The 22,334-nt window shown below is 49.8% G+C and overlaps 2 protein-coding genes across 2 annotated transcripts; both read left to right on the plus strand.

Moving 5' to 3' along the window:
* The first annotated feature begins 25 nt into the window (after positions 1 to 25).
* Positions 26 to 12,664, plus strand: LOC122388733 (cullin-1-like). Its single transcript, XM_043380113.1, has 16 exons — positions 26 to 211; positions 3,329 to 3,654; positions 4,742 to 4,960; positions 5,856 to 5,955; positions 6,258 to 6,412; positions 6,659 to 6,852; positions 7,139 to 7,238; positions 7,673 to 7,857; positions 8,737 to 8,812; positions 9,258 to 9,437; positions 9,767 to 9,922; positions 10,236 to 10,354; positions 10,639 to 10,759; positions 11,275 to 11,427; positions 11,679 to 11,840; positions 12,151 to 12,664. The coding sequence occupies exons 2-16, from the start codon at positions 3,331 to 3,333 to the stop codon at positions 12,226 to 12,228; spliced, it is 2,322 nt and encodes a 773-aa protein (XP_043236048.1). The 5' UTR covers positions 26 to 211; positions 3,329 to 3,330; the 3' UTR covers positions 12,229 to 12,664.
* Positions 12,665 to 13,439: 775 nt separating this feature from the next.
* On the plus strand, positions 13,440 to 21,997 carry LOC122388740 (alpha-ketoglutarate-dependent dioxygenase alkB homolog 7, mitochondrial-like). The gene is made up of 2 exons (XM_043380121.1): positions 13,440 to 13,447; positions 20,937 to 21,997. Exon 2 carries the CDS (start codon positions 20,978 to 20,980, stop codon positions 21,767 to 21,769), a length of 792 nt encoding a protein of 263 aa, XP_043236056.1. The 5' UTR covers positions 13,440 to 13,447; positions 20,937 to 20,977; the 3' UTR covers positions 21,770 to 21,997.
* Positions 21,998 to 22,334: the final 337 nt, after the last annotated feature.

Here is a 22,334-nt window from a genome sequence, read left to right on the forward strand (position 1 = left end):
ATTGGGCAGCGTAGAGTTTTATTTTAGACAGCCTGGCGATAGTGCTACCAAATTCGCGTAGTGTGAGGCTGCAAGTTTTTGTTGAGAAAGCGAGTGAGATTTCTTTTGTGGACGTTCTTTGTCAATGAATTGTGATATCGAGGTTTTCCTTAACATTTGTAATTAATGTGTAATCCACCAAACAAAAACAACATTTTGTAGTCTCTTTGAGGTAAGTTCTTTTGATGCAGCTTACTTCCGCCACATTATACGGAGGGCTGTTCACGGGCCCTAGGGGTGTTCACGGGCACCGCACACTGCTGCGTGCGGTGTGTGCGGTGCGTCCAGCAGGCGTGGGGGTAGGGGATGGGTAGGCGGTTCTGACGTCACGGCTGCGTGCGGTGGACGGTCCGCTGTGGCCAGTCCCGACCGGCCACAGCGATCGCTGTGTGCGGTGACGGAAGGCTGACGTAGGGACGAAGTGGGCGGAGCTTCGAGGCTGTGTGCGGTCCGACCGCACACAGGGCCCGTGAACAGCCCTCCTGTGTGCGGTCGGACCGCACACAGCCTCCAAGCTCCGCCCACTGCGTCCCTACGTCAGCCTTCCGTCACCGCACACAGCGATCGCTGTGGCCGGTCGGGACTGGCCACAGCGGACCGTCCACCGCACGCAGCCGTGACGTCAGAGCCGCCTACCCATCCCCTACCCCCACGCCTGCTGGACGCACCGCACACACCGCACGCAGCAGTGTGCGGTGCCCGTGAACACCCCTCGGGTTGATCAGCGAAGTGTGTCTGTCGATGCGTCGCATTGGTATAAGTGCGATTTTCTTTGATATTTTCGAGTTTTGTGTTCATTTGTTTCGCGATACAACATGGAACAACGATGTTTTATGAAATATCAATTTCTTTTTATATTTGCATGCAAAATGCAAGCAGGAAAACTTCATTGCTTAGGTATCACTTTGTGGAAAAGCGGGTTTTGACGACATACTACGATGATGCCTATGCGTCATGGCTGATACTGTTGTTGGCTTTTTTTAAATATACCTTACCTTACCTTAGAAGTACATGGAATTTCAAGGCCAAGTGGCAGGCCTATTGGACTGGATCATTACTTTAAACTAGCTCTGCTTCTATTGATCGAAGACTGATGAATATTGGATGTTTTTCCAGATATATGATATATGATACTTATCATGGGTGCATATATTTTTTAAAATTTTAGGTTTTTTTTTGAGGAAGGTCTAGTCAGTGAAAATTGCAAATGCATTTTACTTTGCCCTTATTCAATGATACTTATGCTGTAGGTATCTGTAGACTATTGCTGAATATTTTGAGACCTAATCCTTTCCTAATAACATTGTTATATTGATCTAAGGTTTACTGTTATTTGAACACTGAAAGCTTGATACATAGGCTTGCAGATACTTTACCTTTTGTCAGCATATTCATGCCATTTCAAATTTCTTTACTTTATATAGGTACCTAGATTTAGTGCTCTTGAACAAACACATGTCATGGAACTTGCTCTCCAGTGGAGAGCAAGTATTTTTTTCAATAGAGCATATTTTTCAGTAGATCAATAGGTACACATTATTCACCAGTGGAAAATCTCCACTGGTGAATAATGTGCACTTATTCATCTTAACCCTCGCCGGACCTATTGGTTTTCTACATACGCGCCGGCCGAGAGGGGGGGGCGGGTACGACCCCCCCTCGCCGTTTCGCCCCTGGTGGAGCTAGCGCGTCGCGGAAAAAACGAGCGTGTGCGCCGTTACGAGACGCAGAGATTGGTACCCGATTTTAAGGTCCTAGGTCAACCGGTGACCTCTGAGGTCAGGTCAAGTGCCCCAAGGTACGGTTCAGTTTTTGGTGAATAACTTCGCAAAAAACGGCCGCAGAGCGCCGATTTTGGCAGCATCGTGTTCGTCTCGCTCAGGCGCGTCGAATGATATACTTTTTGTCCGGGTCAGGTCAACTTGGGGTGTTGACCTCAGGTCAAGGTCAGGTCAGCACCCCCAGGTCACGAAGTTGGTCGAAAGAGGTCATTTCGCATATCATTCGATTCGGCAGGTCTTCCTGAGTCCATTGGTGGCTTTCCCGACTCGCTAGCTCAATTTGATCAAGAGTTATTGACGAAAAACTAATACGACCTTGATGACGTCATAAATGACGTCACGCAAGGTCAGCATTGAAAAAGTGACGCATCTAACCTTGCAAGGAGTGCATAAAATCACGATTCTGTGTGCTTGAGATAGTTGGAGATCGCTCCCGGCGCCAGAATAGCAGTTTTCATTTTTCCCCATTGACTTATAATGGTGAGGTCACGAAAATGACCTGACCTCATATGACCTTTAGGAAAAATCCGAGATATACAAGTTGTGGGACTCATAATGGATACTAGATCCTGCAAGTTTCATTTCCCTGTGACATCTCCTCTGGCAGTGAGAGCGTTGCGAAGTTGCGACATCTGAAGACCGTGCAGAGGTTCACTTATGACGTCATAGGTCAGTGACCTGACCTGACCCAAAAATGCGGTTGATGTCAAAAGATGCGGCTTGGATCAAAGGTCAGGTATGCCAAGTTTCAGCTCTCTATCGCCAGCGTGTTCGGAGCTATCGCGAAAAAAACCTATGGGGGGGGGGCGGCACCCGCCCCCCCCCCTCGGCCGGCGAGGGTTAACATTTTTACTTATTCAGTCTGCCTACAAGGTGCATGAGGCCCTGTACTCTGTTCTGTATTCAGCCTCATGCTAGGCATGACTAGCATTTGGCTGACAAGATTTGATAGATTTGTTTTCTAGCTGGTAAGTTTGCTTAACTATTAAATACAAGTGATTTTTATAGATGGTTTTAATGCGTCATTTTTTTCATTTTCGCCAGTTCCATGGTTTAACAATGATGAGCAACATTAATCTTCCAAGCAGAGGGAGAATCTGGAATACTATATTTGCACACCTAATTAATCCCCTCAAATAAAAATAGATAGGTTTTATAAGGTACCTAGCTAGCTAGTGTATTGCAGCAGTTTCATAGAAATAAAAGTGCTATAAATGGTTTATGAGTGGTTGTCAGGAATTAATTGCATTGTATGCATCTTTTGAATGTGAAAGGCATTGGAATATTTTTGGAACATTGGCAAATCAAGCCTTTAAAGGTTTTCTCACGTTTTTGTTTAACTGTTATGATGTGAACAAGAAACCTTCCCAAGTGCGTATGAAATTCATATACAAATATTGCAAACATGCCAGTATAACACTTCTCCACATGCTCTGTTATTGTCAAGGCTGCCACCAGCCTAATAATTCCAGTGTAGTTTGACCATCGCGTCACCGTCCGCGGCGCAGATATGATCCCGATGTCTCGCCATCTGGGCCAAGGATCACACCAGACGCGGCAGACAGAGCTGGACGAGATATGGGGCGACCTGCGGCGCGGCATCGAGCACGTCTACAGCTGCCGCTCGATGAGCAAGCGGCGCTATGTGCAGCTCTACACACTCGTCTACAACTACTGCACCAGCGTGACGCAGCAGCAGCAGCCCAACTCGCGCGCCTCGTCGGGCAAGACCAAGAAGGGCAATGCGTGTAACAGCGGCGCGCAGATCGTCGGCAATGAGCTCTACAAACGGCTGCGCGACTTTTTCAAAACGTACCTGATGCAGCTACTAAAGGTGAGGATGGAGCGTCGTTGTCTGTGGTAGTGAGCCTTTGGGAAGCGCTTCACGATAATGGTTGAAAGTGCGTTATTATTATTATTATTTAAATTCTCGCTCTAGATATGGTGCGGTAGTTGGTGGTGGTACTGCATGTTACGTGCAGTTACCTTTCAGCAATCATCCATCATCCATCATCCATTACGCAAACGGCGCCGAGACGGTGCGGCGGTCGGCAGCGTATGTTCTGCACCGTTTCCCAGTCGTGACGATGTGTTTCCGTCTGATTGTGTCGATTTTCCCGATCCGGGCAACGGGAGTCGGGGTGGCCGATCCGGCCGACCGAATTCTAATCGGGAACGCCTTGGGAGGGGTAGAGAGGAGAGACGGACAGTCACCGTATGTCGTCTGTCGTGACAGCACGGCTTCTAGTGACGGGTGGTGGCGGGCCGCTATTGTGACGCCGTGACGGACGTGTTTCTTCTCGGTCCGGTGGAGTCGACATATTCACACTAGTTTTTCACTTTCCAGTGACCTAATCTATTATATAACGGCCCGGGCCCAAACTAATTACGTTACCTACTGCAGTTCGATTCAGTCATGCGGTTATGTTTCGTTTTGTTAAGATATCGGTTGCATTATGTTTAAATCTTTTTTTGATTGACTTCCCTTTCTAAGTTAGGGGGCTCAGGGGAGTGAAGGCTGTCTCACGATATCTACCTCCCCTCCCCTCGTATTGTCGCTTTAAGTGGCGAGACGCTATAAATCACGGGTATGTGCGAATCCCTTTATCAATTAACGCATTTTACGCCGCTACGCATTGTACAACGGCGACGAAAAGGTGCATGTCTATTGACCTTTAAAAATGTGTTAAACGCAAATGCTGAACACCGGTATTTTGTAGGAGCGGTAGAGGGGTTGTCGTTTGTGTCAGGGCTGATTGACCCCCTGAAGGCCTTGGTCAGGTGTGGATGACCTCTGATGTAAACAATGCGTGACATTATCAATTGGCACCAGAGGCTCTTTGTTGTTGTCGATGACGTTTGATCACGGACCGGCTCGCGGTTATATTTCGGAGGTTGAGGTTCCACATTCGCCTTGGCAGGACGGCAAGGAGCTGATGGACGAGCCGGTGCTGCAGTTCTACACGCGCAACTGGGAGGAGTACCAGTTCAGCTCGAACGTGCTGAACGGCGTGTGCTCCTACATCAACCGGCACTGGGTGCGCCGCGAGCTCGAGGAGGGCCGCAAGGACATCTACGAGATCTACCAGCTGGCGCTGGACACGTGGCGGGAGCACCTCTTCAAGCCGCTCAACAAACAGGTGCGTGGACGGACCGGATGGAGAGGGACTGGACGGGGATGACCGAAGCGGCGGGAGTTCGACAAGCGGTTATGTGCGTGAGTGTACGGGGTGTAAGCAGGACTGATAGGACTGTTACAGTAGGATTGCTGGTAGGACCGGTGCTAGTCATGAGAGTACGTTGGTCTGAAAAGTGGGTCGCTAAATCAATCAGTGTCCATGCGGCCCCCTCCCCCGCGCCTTTCCGTGCGGTTTGCTATGGTGGCCCAGCTGTGCCGCCCGCCGGGCTACCTGTCCTTTGTACCGGTGCCAGCGGCGCTGATTCAGCGGCCGGGCCGGGCCGAGCCGGGCCGTGTAGTGACGTCTCATCTGCGCCGCAGTCAGAGGACCCCCCCCCGCCCCTACAACAGCTGATTGGCGGTTACGTCAGCTAGAGACACTGCCGGGGGCGGGGTTGTTATTGTAGCTGTGGGCGTGGGAATGTTTTGAAATGAAAGCTGCATGTCTGTGTGGTGCTATATTTTTAACCGTTTTTGCTTTTGTTGCGTAAATGATACATAGCTAATTATTTGACGTCGTTTTATATAGAGCACGTTTTGGTGAACTTCTGATGCCAAAACCCATGCATGCATACCAGATGTAGAGAATATTTTGAGAAAGTACAACGGCTTCTGAAGGAGATTCCTTAACTATTTGTGCCTGATGTACCGTCGTGGTGCAGTTTACATTTGCGCTCAATTTTGCCAAATATTACCATAGGTTTATACTGTCAGCTCGTTCGGCTGACCGGGCTCCTCTGACTGTCTTATGTCTGTTCCCCGTCCACAGGTGACCAGCGCCGTGCTGAAGCTGATCCAGCGGGAGTTGCACTGACTTACCCCTATGATCGCCCTGTGGTGTCTGTTCCCGTTCACAGGTGACCAGCGCCGTGCTGAAGCTGATCCAACGGGAGCGGAACGGCGAGACCATCAACACGCGGCTCGTCAGCGGCGTCATCAACAGCTATGTCGAGCTCGGTACGCATCGAATGTATTATATCGATCGCGCCGCGTAGTATAATGCGCAGCGTCCGTGACCGTTATGTGATATTTAGTGGCGGCTACCTGCTCTGTGTATGGAAGACAGGAAAAGGATTAAGTTACAGTTGATCGTTATCGGCTTTGAAGGTTCTTCCCCGAGGCTTATTATGGCAAATCTACGTTGCATCACATTGCTATATTTGATTAGGCAGTGTCCTTTCTTAGATACAGCTGATGATAACTCCACTTGAACCTTTTCACTTCCACCACATGTCTGATTTTCCGTCATCCTTTCCCAGGTCTCAAAGAGGAGGACTCGGCGTCCAAGGGCGTCAACCTCACCGTGTACTGCGACTCGTTCGAGAAGCAGTTCCTGGAAGATACTGAGCGCTACTACATCCGTGAGAGCACCGAGTTCATCAGTCAGAACCCCATCACAGAGTACCTGCGAAAGGTGAGAGATACGTGGGGCAGTTACCAGCTTTGGGGCTGGCGCAGTGACGGATTCCTCCCCACAGTGACCGAATGGCGTGCTCAATGTGGGGAGTAATGTGTGTGTGTGTGTGCGGTTAGAGCAAAGTGATCGCTTGGCGCACGTCATTGTGATTCTTGAAAACTAAGGGTATGTCTCACCGACGCACCATGAGTTCGCCTTGACCATCCCGCCCGTGTCTGACCGTGGTGTCCGTGATCGCCTCAGGCGGAGACGCGGCTACAGGAGGAGCAGCGGCGCGTCCAGCTCTACCTCCACGAGAGCACGCACGACAAGCTGGCCAAGACGTGTGAGCGCGTGCTGATCCAGCGCCGGCTCGAGACGCTGCACACCGAGTTCCAGAACCTGCTGAACGACGACAAGAACGAGGACCTGGAGCGGATGTTCGGACTCGTGTCGCGGTACGTCGGTCGTCGGGAGGGCGTCGGCCTGGTATGGTACTCCGACGGACGTACCACTCCTGACTGCGTCCTACCCCGGTACCAGTCCAGAAATAGTTGTCCTGTCTGGCACGTCATATGTGCGCTGGCTCGTGTCGTTGGTGTATCTCGACCGACCTTTGATATATCTTCTTCTTTTTTTTACTCAGACGTGAATAACTTCTTTACTTTTTGCAATGTGTCCATGATGCAGCTCGGCTTCCTACTGAAGCTGCCGCAGCGCTGACGCCGGTGTTCGGTTCCACAGGATAGCTGACGGCCTGAACGAGATGCGCTCCCTGCTGCAGAACCACATCGTTAGCCAGGGCATCCAGGCCATCGAGAAGATCGGCGACGAGGCAGCTAACGTGAGTGTCCGGGGGAGCGGGTCACTGTCCGGGGACAGTGGCTGGCAGTGGCTCGGGTGGTTGACGGTACTAGGCGATAGAGCGGGGAATGATGTGATGGGCTGTGGCAGCTTTAGCTTTTCTTTCTAAAATGTACCATTGGTAATGGTGTTGGAATGGAACGTGATTTTAGAGTTTGGCCCGATATCGATTTTTACGATATCATGAACGGGTGGATATTATCCCTGACGTATTTCGCTATCGAGTACGCTATTTGTGGTAGGTTGATGGGGTAGGTGGTAGGTAGGTAGCTCTATTTCTGCTGCATTGTGCCTACTCTGTTAAATATTTTCACGGCTCAATCTTTACAGGCTCAAATGCCATTTATTCTCTGAATAGCAAAATGGCGGCCTCCTATACGACGCGCATTTCACCCTTCTTCTGGCCTCTGACAGGACCCCAAGGAGTACGTGCAGACTATCCTGAACGTGCAGCGCAAGTACAACGACATGGTGAACGGCGCGTTCAAGGGCGAGGCCGGCTTCATCGCGGCGCTGGACAAGGCCTGCGGCAAGTTCATCAACAACAACCCCATCACAAAGGACGCCAAGTCGTCCAAGAGCCCCGAGCTCCTCGCCAGGCAAGTCGCTCACCGAACGAGTTTGGTGGATGAGAATACGTCGGGTATCGGTGTCTGAAGTATGTCTGGTAGAATGATATTTTGGCTACCTTGCTAACATTTCTTTTCGCTTGCTGAGGTCGGAAAACAGAGCTGTTACTGCAATAATCAGCCCTCTTCCTGCTAAAAGACGAATCCAGAGCTCAAGTATTTTCTTATTTTAGGCGGCCACCGTACTTCATCGGTATGCGAATTACGGTGAGACTGTGTTTTTGTTTGCCCGTGCCGCGAAGCGCAATCAGCATTTCCTTACCTTCGACTCGACTTGTTGTATTTTGTTTTCTTCTTATCTCTTGTTTTGTGAACTATTTGCTGGCCAAAGTACAGCCCGCCCTCGGTGTGGCCTATGACCGCCACGGTCAGCCGGCGTGTCAGCCCAGACCGGGTCCAATTCCGCCGCCTGTCCGCGGCGGGGCGACGTCTACTCTGACCACGGGGCAGCGCCCGGCGGGCGTGTGGGTCGTGAGTTGTCCACTCGTCATTGCGGCGGGACTCGATCACGAGCGAGGCCCGGACCGGTCGGGAGAGGCGCCAGTCGTGACCGCCGCCGGCGCGTGACGTACTGCTCAATACATGGCACTGCGCTGCACAGCACAATGAGCACGGCAAAAAAGGGGCGAATAAAGATATTGTGAGACTTTGCTCCAAACATACTTGTGTTGCAACTTGCAACGCTATCCTCCTTCCTTGCCATTGCGTAATGCTGCCTGCATTTAACAATAAGGAACTGGTTCTGTAATGGTCTCCGGTTATGTAACTATCTCCGGTTATATAATTTATCTTCGTGACATACAATGTTGTAGGAACGCAATTTTAACTCATCGTCTCCCCCTTCCCCAGATACTGTGATCTGCTGCTGAGGAAGAGTAGCAAAAACCCCGAGGAGAACGAGCTAGAGGATATACTCAACCAAGTGGTCAGTACCGACTGGGCCGGGAGCGTGACTGTGTGGAGCACGGGCGGCAGCGCCCTGCTGACACAACGTGATGCGGTTTTAAACAGTCACTTTCGACAACCAGTGCCTTGTGTACCCGGCAAACAACGGATAATCCTGGGAGGGCTGTTGTGTACCGAGGCTTTAGTTCTAGGTTAAGAGCTGAATCACGAGTAGATGTAACCGGCATGGGTTTCTGTACTTGACCGTGACGTATTTGTCGCTTTTCCTGGAATTATTTCACGTCATAGCAGCTCATGACCATTGCGTTGTTACACCCAATGTATGAAGGCTGGTTACCGTTATGCTCTGGGTAGTAAGGGCACATTATTGTTGTCAACAACAAACTAAACATCATAAGATAGAGCATGCAGTTCAATTCCTGCGAGGCTCGGACATTTACCCCCCCTTACCATCGCGGCCACAGATGATCGTCTTCAAGTACATTGAGGACAAGGATGTCTTTCAAACGTTCTACAGCAAGATGCTGGCCAAGCGGCTGGTGCACCAGATATCGGCCAGTGACGACGCCGAGGCCTCGATGATCTCCAAACTGAAGCAGGCCTGCGGATACGAGTACACGAGCAAGCTGCAGCGCATGTTCCAGGTCAGGGCAATGCACTGCTGGGTACACGGAATGACTGGAGGAGGCGAAGGGGGATGACTTCTGTGTGCCCGAGTGATCGTTTTTTTATTACTGTCAAGTGTCGGTCATGACTGATGAGGAGGGAGGTGGGAGGGGCTGTGGATGTAGCAAAATCTAGCATGAAGAATGATATATCGTTTATTTTACTGGTTCACTCCAGACAATTGTCGGTTATGTCAGCTGGATAATAGGAGTTCTACCTAGACCTCGATTTTTTGTCACTCGTGTTTTGTTAACCCCAGCTGCTGCGAGTCCCGCGGTTGACTAAACACTCCGTCGTTCGGTCACAGGACGTGGGCATCTCGAAGGGTTTGAACGAGGAGTTCCGTCGTCGGCTGAACTCTGCGGATGGCGCGCACGGCCTGGACCTGGACTTCAGCATCCAGGTGTGCTCGTCGGGCTCGTGGCCGTTCAACCAGTCAGCCACCTTCCTGCTGCCACAGCAGGTGAGTCGTTGGACAGTGACGTTCAGTGGAGGGGTGGCCAGCGGTGAGTGACGGTATCGGTGGAGTATTCGGGTCTGGTATTCTGACCTATTGCGATGGTCTGGTGTTCAAGAGACTGTCATGTGACTGATTGGACTCGCTTAGTGTGACATCGAATAGAATGCGTGTTCTGTGTTACAAACACACGTCCGTTTAGTCTGCGTTCAGCCATGCAGCCTACCTTCATCAGCCGATAAACGCGTACTTTCTACTGTTTCGGAGTTTCCAAGTCTGACCCAGTTTAGTTAACTGACGCTGCTCTGACCCGTTTCAGCTGGAGAGGAGTATCACCCGCTTCACTGACTTCTACAAGGCACAGCACAGCGGCCGGAAGCTCAACTGGCTCTACCACCTGTCCAAGGGAGAGCTGGTGACAAACTGCTTCAGGAACAGGTGAGGTTCAGCGCAGGCTGCTTTAGCTGGGATGATATTGATATGTCCTCGTTCCATGGGCACAACATACAGTATCTGACCCATTGTGATATCAGTTGCCCTACCTGATAACTCCCCTTCCAGTAACTTGGACTTCCTGCAGTGTCTGACCCTCTGTTACCTACCTCTGTATCAGCTGTTACAGTGTCTGACACTCCGTCCGACCGCTGTCTCGCAGTGTGTGACCCCCGCCCGCCCGCTGAGTCTCCTGCCGTGTCTGACCCAACTCCGTCCGCTGTCCGCAGGTACACTCTGCAGGCGTCGACGTTCCAGATGGCTGTGCTGCTGCAGTTCAACACGGAGACCTCGTGGACGCTACAGCAGCTGCACGACTTCACCTCCATCCCCATGGACATGCTCAAGCAGGTGAGACGGTGACAACCAAATGAATGAGCGGGACCGATCAGTCAGGGGGTTTCTTCACTTTCTTCAGCTACCGCTTGTGTTTGTTTCGATGAACGCTTGGGTGACTAGACTATATAATATACGACTTACGATTTGCCTACCGCGGTTATTAGACTTACGACGAGGCTTCTTCTACCAGGATGCGTCGTTTCTTGGGATTGCAATATGTTTGCTTAAAGACTAAGCTCAAAGACTGGCCTGCTGCTGTCGATTGGTGGAGCTTCAGCTACCTGTTGATATTTTGGCTGACGTCTGTCGGTTTGCTCTGTGCGACACCCGTGTCTGACGTCCCCGCCCCGCTCCTGGTCCGACAGCACATCGCCGTGGCTGGGGAGGTGGGAGACTATTTGATACTGGGATGTGTCTGACGCCCCGCCCCCGCCCCGGTCCGACAGCACATCGCCGTGGCTGGGGAGGGGGGAGACTGTTTGATACTGGGATATGTCTGACATCACCACCCGCTCCTGGTCCGACAGCATATCGCGGTGCTGCTGAAGGTGAAGCTGCTCAGCTGCGAGGACGCCCAGCTGGTCGAGTCGTCGGTCGTCAGCCTCTTCCTCAACTACAACAACAAGAAGCTGCGCGTCAACATCAACGTGCCGCTCAAGTCGGAACAGCGGGTGGAACAGGTACGGGACGCGTGCCGACCACCGGGGAGTCCCGTCGACGCTGATGGCTCGGTCCGATCTGGCGATGTAGAAATTAGCGAGCTAGACTAGTGAACTGCAGAATATATTGAACATGGGCGCAAAATGGCCTCGTAGTCGGCGCGCCCCTTACCCTCAACAAACTAACACAAACAAACAACGACTTGTTCGTACTAAATATTCGTGATATGAAGCTGCTGTGTCACTTCTAACGAATTTTCGTTCCATTGCAGGAGAACACGCACAAAAATATCGAGGAGGACCGGAAGATCCTAATCCAGGCGGCCATCGTCCGCATCATGAAGATGCGGAAGGAGCTGAAGCACCAGCAGCTGGTTGGCGAGGTGCTCAACCAGCTGAGCACGCGCTTCAAGCCGCGCGTGCCCGCCATCAAGGTCAGTGCTCTGCCCCGAGGGTATTGTGTTCTCGTTTGGTGGGCGTGCCGCGGGGATGGCATGTAGGCATGCTTGCTGCTGACTGTGTGGGCCAGAAGCAAGTTTTATTAGTTGTCGGTTAATTATGCATGCCTTGTTCTGACAATTTAATTTGTCGATTTTTTTGGAATCATTTTTTTTTAAAGATCTTGATATGACTGTCAAAGTGTCTATGCAGTGAGTATGGCAGTGAGTTTGGCGGTGGGTTCCGTTCGTCTGTCTCTCGATCCCTCCCCGCTGACCGATCTCCTCCGCCCGCGGCGTTCGGCAGAAGTCGATCGACATGCTCATAGAGAAGGAGTACCTGGAGCGCACGGACCAGAAGGACAGGTACCGGTACCTGGCCTGACGCGGCTCCGGGTCCGCCGCCTCCCGGAGGAGGGGAACTATGCCGCGGCGCGGCGCGACCGCCGCCTCCGCCGTGCCGAGGCGCGCCGCCGGTCCGCGCTGTGCCGCCGCCCCGCCCGCTGCCACCCGCCCGTCCGATGCCAGGGGGAGATGTTGGACGGCCAGCCGGGCGCGCCCCGGCGCCGACTCGGCTGCAGCCGCCGCCGCCGCTCGCGCCATGCGTCCAACGACAATATGTGAACGCGCGAGCGCCATTGTTTTCATGACGGCCTTTTACGAACGTAACGCTAGAACGTGAGACGGAACGAGTGGTCGTCGTGACTGTGCTTTCCATTCTCCTCCTCCCGCATCCAGTGTTCTGTGTGTGCGTGAAATGTGTGTAGATACATAACGTGTTTACGTGTAAAGGTTTATTCAATAAATGATGTCCACAAGAATCTTGTGTTGAGCGGTAAATGGGCCATATTCATATACGTGAGTGTAGACATTAATGGATAGAAATAAGAAGGACGGCACTGTTGCGCATTGTCCACAAAGTGTTTGATGTCTGATCCTAATCAAAATACAGTTTGTGGCACGTAGTTACGATGATGTGATGCGAGGACGCAATATTCAGGTTTTATGCGAATGCGATAGTCATTTTAGGTCATTGGCGAATATCATCATTTTAAATCAAAGGTGGTTCGGATAGGATGAAAACGAATTAAAATTTACAGCAGAGTTGTTTTCAAGATAAAGGGCGAATTCGAGTACCCTCGAGCATGAGCCGATCAGAAAAGTCAACTTATTCGTGGCTTAGAAACTTAGAAACCGTAAAAGTGGCCGCTCTATAGGGATCTAGCTACTAAATCAATTAATATTATTTCTGGCGCGACTGAGACAAATATTAGTGTTCAACCAAGATTCAACTGCTGAAGCATGTATTGATTTTGATCACATTTTGGCCCATATTTTGGCTGATAACTGCAATTTTATTAGAATTATATGACTTTTATGCAAAATTTAATTATTCTAAAAACTTTCAACTAGAAAAGGCGCAGTAAAAGCACTGAATACCTCACAAAGGTTAATCCTGCACACAGGCTATTTCTGTTGACGGCTTTTTCAGAACACCAGCGTAATGACACGCCACCTTGCACGGGACCAAGGCTCACGGGACGGAACGCGCCACTGGGAAAAAGTTTTCACAGTTCTCTATATACCGTGGTTTTCACCTCAACGTGGGTGATTTTCATTTTACTTTGTTTAATTGGTTGATATCTTTCTGGATTTTATTTATTCGTAACTGCTAATCAAATTCTAACAGCTTAACTTTGAGAATAGGTTGCAATATATCTTACATGTCAATGTTGATGTGTCCGTGTCGTGATCGTGGCCCACGATCATGTTGATGTTGAGATAAGCGTCCCACGATTCGTGGGACGCTTATCTCAACACTGGATCTGTAATTCACATGTTTGTACCAACATTTTTGCAACTGAAAAGATATCAAAAAGATATCCCTTTATTTGTTGGAGTTGGAAACTTGGAACTGTCCCCTCAGTTCTATTACCTCACTTTGACTTAAGATGTTCGAAAAAGTTTTGAGATCGGGCAATGGCCTGTTACCTGTAGTGCCTGCTCCAGTCGAGTTCATGGGTGACACTGACAATGTTTCTTCATCTCACAGTCACATCTGATGATACTATTCGCAATCTTCCAGGACTGTGAAGTGCGGCAATATCGAACAGAGTTGATGAGCAATGCCCCATGCCATGTCCCCTGCATCTCTACTATCCCTCCTAGATGCTGGCATTTGATTATATACCTTTTTTAAAGCAGTTTCTGCACTGCAGAATGCATTGAAAGGGATGTAAATTTTTCCAATTTTTTTTTAAGGATGCCACATTTCATCATACAGTGACAAAAACTTGACAAAAACCTTTGCGTATTTGTGCCTACCTGTTCTATCAGTTAACTGACAGTGCCCATGTTGAAAAAATATTTTAGACTTAAATTGAACTAGATTCCTTATGTGTGATCCATCTCTTCTGGTGGCAGATAGATCAGTTGTAGTTAGGGCATTGCTTTTATAGATGCAGCTGCTCGATGGCTGGAAATGGAGATGTTGTCCCGTGATACAAAAACTGTGCTGTCATGTTTTTTTTGTGTGACTGTGCAATGTGCATGGTGATCCTCATGACTTAAGTTCATCACCGCCTAATTTGTGTACTTACTAACTAGTAACTAGCATGTAAAATACTAGGTGCCTACTTACTATCAAAGTCAGTGCTCCTGAAATCTGCACCATATTAAGTGAAAATATCTACAATTTTACCTCAGATTTGAGGAATATGCGCTTATGGTGTACATGCCAATGTAAAATTACATCAGAATGCCTGACAACTATTTCCTGACAAGCAACCCATTTAGGTGCATCGTTATCCTGGTACATCATTTTCCTGGATTTCCTGGACATTTTCTTCAGACCTGGGCTACAATTTTTTTACCACATCTAAGTGCTTTGCATTGTAATTGTCATGTATTTGATTTGTCTTTTTGTGAATGATGCATATACTGCTCTAGCACAAAGGTACCTACTTCCTTTGCAATGAACCAAAATGTTTCCAAATTTGGCAGGAGCCATGGTGGACTTGGCTGGTGCAGGGCCTGATGGACCAATCGAACATGGTTTCAACAATTCTGTTTTCATTCTCCCTGGGGTGGTGGTGGTGGGTCTCATGGGTGAGTCAGATAACCAGCAACTGACTGCTTCAGTGTAGTAGCTAGCCGGGCTGCATTCAACTTTTTGGTGTGATAATGGTGTGACAGTGTCCCAAATGTCCAATTTATTGCATGGATGCTGCTTGCTTTTTAGGTTGCATATAGGTGTCTCCTTTGTTCCATGGATATTTTTTATCTGGAAGGTTTTTTAAGTGTGTATGTATATGCAGTTGGAAGACACGATTTACTAAAGCTGCTTCACAGCAAGCTTTGTGAACTTGATCTTTGACAAGATAGGATGGATGCATTTTCTGCTAGAATATTTGGCTTTCCATATCCTCCATGGCCTTACTTGACTGCCAGATTTCACTGATGGGCTTGGCGCTTGCCTCCATGCCTGAATTGCTTGCTTATTGTTACTGGTTTGCCATCATCATGCTTGTTGAGCTAATTTGACTCTTTTCGGTTAGGTTTTTTATGTCGTATCGTAGCTACGTCATGTATCGTCTTTTAATCATCGTCTCAGCGCACTTCCGAATACCTAGTTTAAGTGCTTCGCTTTGTTGTGTTGTCTGCATTATACTTATACACCACGTACCTATGCTTCTTCATAAAATTTGATCTGGATTTTATTTTGGTGTTCCTATGTATGGCATGTATTTTATATGGCTGAGTGCTTTTTGACAGGTTCGAATAAACAAATCAGAAAAAAATATTGAATACCTACATTTTCGTTAAATGTGTTGGTGAACGGTTCCGGACAAAAGATGTAATAATAATGTACCAAACATGCCAAGTTTATTAACCCGCGCCCTGCTGGGGGGGGGGGGGTGTTTGAACACCCCCCTTGTGGTTTTTCGCGAATATCGGAGCGCCGCCGTTTTTGATACACCTTATCATACATCAATTCTACACATGTTGTGAAAATTTCAGACCAAGGTCATTCAAGGTCAGGTCACCAGGGCACTTTAAGTGACCTCACCTCATAAAAAGTTTCAATGTCTGTCATAGCTACACCGAGTGACCGATCGCTTTGAAACTTTCAGCGATTGCTATGCTAAGAGCAATAGCATGTATAAAATGTATATCTCAGAATTTTGATATCGATGACCTAAGGTCAGGTCAATTTTGCGACCTCCCCATTATAAGTCAATGGGAGAAAATTGAAATGCGCCTCTTTTGGACGAAAGACATTGGGTCTGTTCCCGTCGCTCCTCCCAAAAAATCTCGGATGAGGTTGGATGAGCTTGGAGGAGAGCCGTTTCAGAGGAGCCACGGGAACATTTTCGCGAGGAAATCAGCTGTTTGCGGGCTGGAACGGTCGGCGATTTATGGCGCGCAAACATAAATCAAGAGATAATAATCGCTTTCTAATGAAATAACGTTAGATTAATATTGTTAGAAATCGTGCACACGTCCTTGTATTCTACACTCCAGCTTACCATTCGTGGTCAAGCGCACCGCCTGACTGACTCACACACATAACTCACTTCAATCGTCGACTCAATAACAATAATCGACACACATCATGAATAACACGTGCGCCTTCGGCGCTGACGCCTTCTATATTCCTAACACCCCTCCCCTCTCCGAAACACATGCTCACCATGTACTCATGACCGCGAGGTCATACCCGGTCACAACAGGTAGCAGCACACTACGCGCCGTCGCATTTTACAAGAGTTCGCAATCCACCACCACTGAGTTTGCACGCACCATCATCACTGGTCCCGGTGGCGAGTGACGGGCTGGACCAGGTGCACCGCCCAGCCATGCTTCTACCAATGGGTCAGACACCCCGTTCCTGCCCTCTGGTGTAGGCGCTCCGCCTTGCACCTGGTCGGGCCCGGAGTTAAGGTGTACCTCACCGCGGAGCCCGTGGTCACTGGTTCCCCGGCGCGTTCGGCTCCCGGTATGGCTTCAGATTGTTGTGGGTCAACACTTCCTCAGCGCTATCACCGTTCAGACCACGAGGGGGACGACGACGGCGTCGGCGGCGCTGTCGTCTCCGTCGTGCCCGAAGCACAGGAGGCAGCTGATTTGGCCCCGCTCGGGAACTGGTGACGGGTTCTCCAACCCTAAGGTGAGCATCGCTGTCCAAACGGCTGATCGTGGGCGACTCGCCCTTCACCGGGTCAGGCTCCACCACACTGAGCCGGCCGCGGCTCTCCGCGCCCACACTGCCATTCCTCACGATCAGAGCCGTCCCTCCCCTGTTGGCAGACTCCCCACTCCCAGCTAGAAAAGAAGCGACCCTATCAGTGCTCTCCGGTGTAGGCGCACCGCCCTGCACCGGGTCAGACCCCTGGCATGTCACCTTACCCGCCGACGGACCGGGAGCTGACCCAACCGGGGTGAGCGCTGACTTCCGTCCTCTAAACACCCACGAAAACAAGGACACCACGGAAGTCAGCAGATGCACCACAAACGCCAAAACCACCGAGGTAAGACGACAAACCTGAGAACTCTCGGCCTCCAGCCGTCTCGCCGCCCCAGATCCGAACCCGTGGCCGAGAGCAGGGGCCAAAACGGCGGGCTCATCGTGACAGACCTCGTCCCCCGACGACCGCGGGCCTCCGTTGCCACCTGCCATCGATAACTCAGTCCCGGTGTCCACCAGGGCCCACACCCGCCTACCTCCAAGTTCTATTTCCACAACAGATGCTACGATGTGGGACCCTGGTACAAGCATGGCTGGCATTTGTCCCTTAATACCAGCTGCCCTTAGTTTCCCTGGTTCGGGGTCTGTCCAGCACCGGGGCACGCGGGCACACCGCCCATCGTGGTCGGGCCGTGCAGACTGCAATCGGACATCCAATGGCCATCACGTCTACAGCGCAGACAGAAGGGCCGCTGCGAGGTACCAGTGTGGGGACACTCTCGGAACAGATGTCCTTTTCTCCCACATGCGAAACACTTCCGATTCTCGATGTGGCCGCGCCGTTTGGGGCAGAAACGTCGGATGTGGCCCAGATCACCACAGACGAAACACCGAGGCTGTCCGTTTTCTGGCGCAGAGGTAGTGCTTTTGCTGCCGGTGCCACCATCTCCAGCGGGCCCGGCGAACTGCCGCCTCGAACCGTCGGTGCACAGGTGTCTGCACAGTTGCCGCAGTGTTTGTTGGATATCGTCCATGCGTTGTTCCAGAGACTTGAGGGCTGCGGCCGTATCAACGCTGAAGCCGATGTCGGAAGTCACCATGACTCGTCGCGGTCGGTCGATTTATTCATGTGCTCAGGACTCAAAATTAAGCTCTAAAATATGCTTAAGATAACGGATAATTAGCATCGTTATGCTTTTATGAAAAATTAAAGCAAAGAAATATCGTTAATTTAGCGGCACGTAGGAACGTGAGCATGCGACCGCGCCAGTGTTAGAAATCGTGCACACGTCCTTGTATTCTACACTCCAGCTTACCATTCGTGGTCAAGCGCACCGCCTGACTGACTCACACACATAACTCACTTCAATCGTCGACTCAATAACAATAATCGACACACATTATGAATAACACGTGCGCCTTCGGCGCTGACGCCTTCTATATTCCTAACAATATCAAACATTACTATTTAAAGGGACCCTCCCACCTTAACATTAGTTTTGAGTTGAGATAGCCAAATTGGTGGCCATGGCCTGAAAATACCGGTTTGGGCATTCACAACATCGAAAAATGCTTTAATTCGGAGATATGGAATTTCAAACTTGCAGTTTTCGGATTCTAAGGGGCTAGTGCATTGGTATGCCCCCTTAGAATTTGTGACGTCAGCGGAGACCTAACGATTTTTAAATCTTTTACTAAAACGTTTGGCAGCACGCGGTGGTATATGCTGCTTTGCGCGCAACAAATGCCGCACTTTCAAATAAAGTCGCTAGGAACAGCGGAGATCCCAAAAAGTAAACAAAAGTAAAAGTCTAATATCTTGAAAACCGGTGAATATTTTTCGATGAAATTTGGTAGATATTCATTTTTGCTCTTTCTGAACCGAGCGACATCACTTTCATGCCAATTCATCAACTTTTTTGAAGGTGGGAGCCGGGAGGGTCCCTTTAAAGATATCCAATCGTCATCAATCACTAAAATCATTTCCACTTCCCTCAAATCTCATTTATAAACAATTCACATTTGTATTACGTGCGCCAAATATGTCTACGCAAGAGCCTCCTCCAAAAAACCAACTTTCGTTTGGGATGAGGGAGGAGGCAAATAGTGGTGGTGAGATGTGAAATCAAGATGAGCTTGGAGGAGCTTGGAGGAGCGACGGGAACGATTTTTTGAAACGAGAGGAGGTTAGAGGAGCTTGGAGGAGGTTAGAGGAGCGACGGGAACAAACCCATTATAAACACTCCCAAACACTGAATTACAAGTGGTTTAGACACACTGAACATGAAAATGGTGTCCGTGACCCCTATTTATGCCCTGAGGTCATCTTAGGTCACGAATGGTATCTAACAGTTTTTCGCAAATAACTTTTGATAGAGGCATGCTAGAACAATGAAAATGCCTTAGATGTGTTCAGCTCGACGATACGGATCGACTGATATGCAATATGACCCTTTCCGGTCAGGTCATGACCTTGACCTGAGGTCAAATTTCCAAGTTGACCTTTCAAGGTCAAATTATAGTTCATTCGATGCGTCTTGACGAGAGGAACACGATGCCGGTAAAAGTAAGCTCGTACAAGGCTTGGGTCGAAAGTTATTGCAGAAAAACTGTTTCCGAAAAAATCGGCTATTTTTGCAGTTTTTGCCCCCTGCAGGTAAAACCGTTGACGTTAGGTCAAATCTGAGGGAATTACTCAGAAAGGGCGTTAATAGGGCTATCGAATGCGCTTTTCCGCGGCGCTGTAGCTCTATTAGTTCCCGAGTTATGCGTTGGCTTCTTGGAAATTGTCGACATTCGACCTGGAAATCGGCGAAATTTTGCCTTCAATGACCTCTGGTGACCTGACCTTTGACCTGACCAAAAAATTGACATAAGTGATTTCCTAATTATTTTTGACGCTCTTTCGAACGCCGTCTCCCGCGTATCGCTACGTGGCCCAGGAGCCGAGTTAGAAGGGGGGTGTTCAAACACCCCCCACCCCCCCCCCCCCTCCCCCATCAGGGCGTGGAAATCCAGGACCCCCAGCCGGGCGCAGGTTAATTAAAAACATCACAAACATTAAAGTCATTTTTAGATATGACAGGAGACCTTGGTACGAGAAGCGAGATCGTTGTGCCTCTGAGACCGTCGGTAGTTGAATGTCTATTGTCTATAGGCTATAGGTAGTTGAATATCACGCTGCAGTGCTAGCTAAATGCTGTCGCTGAAATGATGGAGATGATTCACACATTATCAATCAGGTGTCAACATTATAATTTCGACCTCGAATATCGCTGGCTTCTGCCCTGTCATACGAGAAAAAGGAGGTCAATGTCAATCATGACTCATGGGCACTGACTCAACATATTATGAGGCTATGTATTATAAGGCTATGTATATAGTACCCTGATTTCAGCACGCTAAGCAATTGTTGATTTTGAATCAAATGGGCAAGAAGTCATGTTTGATCACTTAACGCCAATCACCGCCTCTAATCCAGTATATCCAGCGCCAGCCTCCGGCTCCCTCCCCTTCATCCCCACCCCCGCAAACACACGTGCACACAGAGCACACACACGGTCTGTTCAGCTTATCTTGCTTGTTCGACCGTTTTCAATAAGGAATAGCCCACCGGCATGGGCGGCTCACACTTCTTTGGTCTCCTCACCACATGTGATCTGTGGCCTCGGCCTGTTTGGGGTGGGCTCGGATGGAGGGGAGGGGTGGAGTCGCCGCGGCTCGCTCAAGGGCTCACTGACCTATAATAGACGCCCACCCACCTCTCAGGCTCAACTGTCATGTCACCGGCTAACGTTCGGCAGATAGCCAATGTAATGCAGTGTGAGAAACCGGTGGTATACTTTGCATCAGCATCTTTCGTTTCTGGATTAATGTAAAAACCTCACGGACTGCTCCTTTTTTAGATTTTGGATGTAATCCAGGAAGCAAATCAAGGAAGCATGAAATGATTCTTCAAAAAGAGCTGAATGTTTTTAAATGCTTTGGTTTGGCTGGAATTAAGAGTAAAACATATCTTCAAAATCTATGTTTTTGTTCATCAACGAGAAATAAAGACAAGCAGACAAGCAGTCAATCGCTCAATGATCATGAGAACAGCAAAGTGGGTGGAGAACAACTTGAACCAGACCACAGCTGCATCAAATTAACTGGAAATTGGGAACATGAATGCAAAACAGCTGTGCTCAGCAACATGCTTGTGTTCCGAAACTTCATTTCTGAGGCCGAGGAAGAAGGCATCATGGCAGAAATCGGTCCGTATCTGCGAAGGATGAGATATGAATTCGATCATTGGGATGATGCGATTCACGGATTTCGGGAGACGGAGCGGCTCCACTGGCGTCCGCAGAACGAGCGGGTGCTGGAGCGGGTGCGGCACCTCGCGATGCCACCTGGCACACCTCCGCTGAAGCACGTCCATGTGCTGGACCTGGCCGCCGACGGCGTCATCAAGCCGCACGTCGACAGCACCCGGTTCTGTGGCAGCGTTATCGCGGGCGTCAGCCTGCTGTCGGACGCCGTAATGAGACTGGTGAGCTGCGCAGAGCCGACGCGCCGCCTGGACGCGCTGCTGCCGCGGCGCTCGCTCTACATAATGCGGCACACGGCGCGCTACGACTACACGCACGAAGTGCTGTCAGAAGCGGAGTCGCGCTTCGCCGGCCAGTTGGTGCCGAGGAGCCGACGGATCTCCATCATCTGCCGCAACGAGCCAGCGCCGACCGCCGCCGACCAGTGACCGGGCCGCCGCCGCGCCGGTGTATCGCTCTCGTCTTTGTTGTCGCTGTTTCGGGTGCCGTTGTGACCTGTTTCGGGTGCCGTTGTGACCTGTTTCGGGTGCCGTTGTGACTTGTGTCGGGTGCCATTGTGACTTGTTTCGTGTGCTGTTGTGACTCCGAATGGATAGCCGTAGAAAGATGAGGGAAACGGCAATTGCGTGCTTTTAAGAATATATAAACCTAATGCATACATTTTGCCTAAGTAGTAAGTAGTTCACTGGTCAGGTCATTGTCAGGTGAAAGCTCAGCAAGCAAAAATGAAAAAGACAGGGTGGTTTCCCTTCCCGCCATAACACCGTTAGTGGTAGATGTACGCCGCGAGTAGCACAGAATGCCGCATCAATTCGCATGTTAGGTACTGTACATACGACAGTACGTGCGACTGGCGAGACGTTTCGTCCAGTGTTTCCATGTTTTACGCTGTACTGCCATCAAAATGAGCTTTATTTATTCTTGGCTCATCGAACTTTACGACTCAACCAATCAATATCGGCGTTGTTCATCATCGAAGTTGAACCACTTTGT

The sequence above is a fragment of the Amphibalanus amphitrite genome, unplaced genomic scaffold, assembly GCF_019059575.1.
Source record: "Amphibalanus amphitrite isolate SeventyFive unplaced genomic scaffold, NRLGWU_Aamphi_draft 000018F_arrow, whole genome shotgun sequence".
In the NCBI taxonomy this organism is placed as follows: Eukaryota; Metazoa; Arthropoda; class Thecostraca; order Balanomorpha; family Balanidae; genus Amphibalanus; species Amphibalanus amphitrite.